The sequence below is a fragment of the Myotis nattereri genome (assembly GCF_964212035.1).
Source record: "Myotis nattereri genome assembly, chromosome: 11".
Lineage (NCBI taxonomy): Eukaryota > Metazoa > Chordata > Mammalia > Chiroptera > Vespertilionidae > Myotis > Myotis nattereri.
In genome coordinates this window covers 71,652,125-71,654,444 of record NC_138086.1, presented here as the reverse complement: position 1 = coordinate 71,654,444, position 2,320 = coordinate 71,652,125, and the positions used below count along the sequence as shown (strand labels likewise).

General features: G+C 48.9%; 1 protein-coding gene across 1 annotated transcript; it reads right to left on the bottom strand.

Annotated features, from left to right (window-relative positions):
* Nucleotides 1–867: 867 nt before the first annotated feature.
* Nucleotides 868–1,838, bottom strand: LOC308527244 (ubiquitin-conjugating enzyme E2 R2-like; the record flags this gene model as incomplete). Its single annotated transcript, XM_081102612.1, has 1 exon — nt 868–1,838. One exon carries the CDS (start codon nt 1,836–1,838, stop codon nt 1,134–1,136), a length of 705 nt encoding a protein of 234 aa, XP_080958738.1. The 3' UTR covers nt 868–1,133.
* Between the last annotated feature and the right edge of the window lie 482 nt (nt 1,839–2,320).

Below are 2,320 nucleotides of genomic sequence, written 5' to 3'. Positions count from 1 at the left end.
TTAATATTAATTCAAATTTGATATTTGGTTGAGTAAATTTGTTACTCACTAGCATGAAATAATGGCACCGTTTTCTGAACAAAGAATAATTTGAGGGTCTGAAACTTAAATAATAAGTTCCTTATTATTTAAATAAATTTAATTTTTGAAGTTATCCTTGCATACTTTATCCCAGGAACTCTATGGTTTGTTCATCGAGAGAGAAGAGGGACACTTGAGGAATGTTCCAAGTAAATAGTGATGGGCTGTGTTATCCTGAGTTGCATGTTTAAGTATTTCATTCATTCATTCATTCACTCATCCATACATTTATTTACTCAGTATTAACGTAAAAAAAACCATTGAAACCTGTAAAGAATTTTTGTGAGTTTATTTGAGCCAAACTGTCGACATATGCCCGGAAGCAGGACCTCAACGAAGTGAGATAATGCTCCGGAGAATGGCGGGTTACATTTGTATTTATACATTTGCAATCAAAGGAGGGACATAGGTAGGTTACATGAAATTCATTGGTGATAGATTAAGGAGGAGGGATAAAGCAAAGCAGGGAAACCCCTGGGATTGGATAAAAGTAAAATGATGGACACACACTTAGGTGGGTGCAGGATCAATTAACATGATAATGAAGGGGTTTGTGGTATCTGTCCTGGCACCCAGCACATTTGGTTGTGCCCCAGGGGCTCCAGAAAAAGGGAAGTTACAAGTTACCCAGACATTTCAAGGGTGTGTAATCATAGATGCAAAAAGACAGATAGGCTCAGTTAAGGTAAAGGTTGACCTGTCAGTGAAGATACCGGTCTAGGACGCAAGTGCCCACCATCACTGCTCTGAGTTAAAGTTTAATTTCAGACCATCCTTTGTGGTTACTTTAGGTCTCTCAGACTGCCATGCAGGCCTCCCCTGAGCTTGTCAGGTCAGCATGTGGCCCCTTTCGTTCACAATTACCTTCCCTCCATTAAGAGGTCCATAAAAAGGAGCCAACTGAGATCCACAAGGGGAGTCAGCAGGAGCCATGTTTGTTTTCCCCACCCCCCGTGATAGGGTTTTGCTGAGGGGCCACTGATAGGTCCCCACTTGCTCCCCTCCCTTTGGCCTGAGATGGCAGGGCAGTACAGGGGCTCCGAAGGAGCAGGTCACGACTCCTCATTCCCAGAATCATCATGGTCATCACAGTCAGCATCTTCCTCCTCCTCCTCCTCTTCATCCTCAATGTCAAGGTCGTACAAGTCGTCATAAAGCCAATCTGAGCTGTTGTCATTGGAAGGCACTTTCGTTTTGATGCAATATTCTGCCAGGGTCGTGGGTACTTTCACTCCATCCTTTTCTGCTTCGGCTTTAGTGGCTGAAACCTGTTTTCTAATGATTTCAGCATATTCTTTGTCTTTTCCTTTACTGTCCCTCCATTTCCTGAACATAACCGAAGCATCCGCATTGGCTGCGGAGAAGATGTTGGGCTCATTAAGCAATGAGATGACACTTAACAGGATAGTCCTGACATTCTGAGTAGGATTCCACCTTTCGGAGTTCAGTTGACCACTCTGTGGGGCATCTACGGGTGGATGAAGAATTGAAATGCATACATGCCCACTCTCATAAATGTTGGGGTGCCACATTTTGGTCAGGAATCTGAAGGTAGGTGGTGAATACGGGTAGTCAATAGGAAATTTAATATGCGCCTTGAAGTAGCCGCCTTCGTAGAGGGTGTTGGGGGGTCCGAAGATGGCAACCTCCCAGTTGTAGAGGTCGGACTCATCCACCAGGGTGATCCGGGAACCCTCCACCGGCTCCTCCTGCAGGGACTTGAGCTCCAGCATCAGGGCCTTCTGGGAGCTGGCCATTGTGGCGATGGCGGCGCCTGGCCGGGGCCCCAGTCCTCACACACCAGACGAGCGGGACCAGGCCCCAGACAACCGTGGGCTGGCCCGGGTGCTCCTCACACAGGACGCGGGCCGGACAGGGCCGGGCCTTCTCCTCACAAGGGGGCCAGGTACAGGGAGAGGGTGAAGGAGTTAGGGGAAATCACTCCCGGTCCTCCCCGCCCCAGAGGGGGCCTCCACTTGGGGGGGAGAGGAGAAAAGGTGGAAGCGGAGAAAGGCGGCAGAGGGCTGGCGATGATGAGGAGAGGGGGCCAGGCCGGCCCTGGAGCGCAGCGCTCACTCGCCCTCTCGTTCTTCTCTGGGGCCACCGCGGCCGCAGTTTCTCTTTAGAATAGTGCAAATGGGCAATCGTGCACTCACCTAAGGAGCAGATCCAGGGCTTTCTGTAGCAGGAAAATTAGGAAGAGGTCAGCTCAAGGATCAAGCCTTGAGGTGTGGTTGCA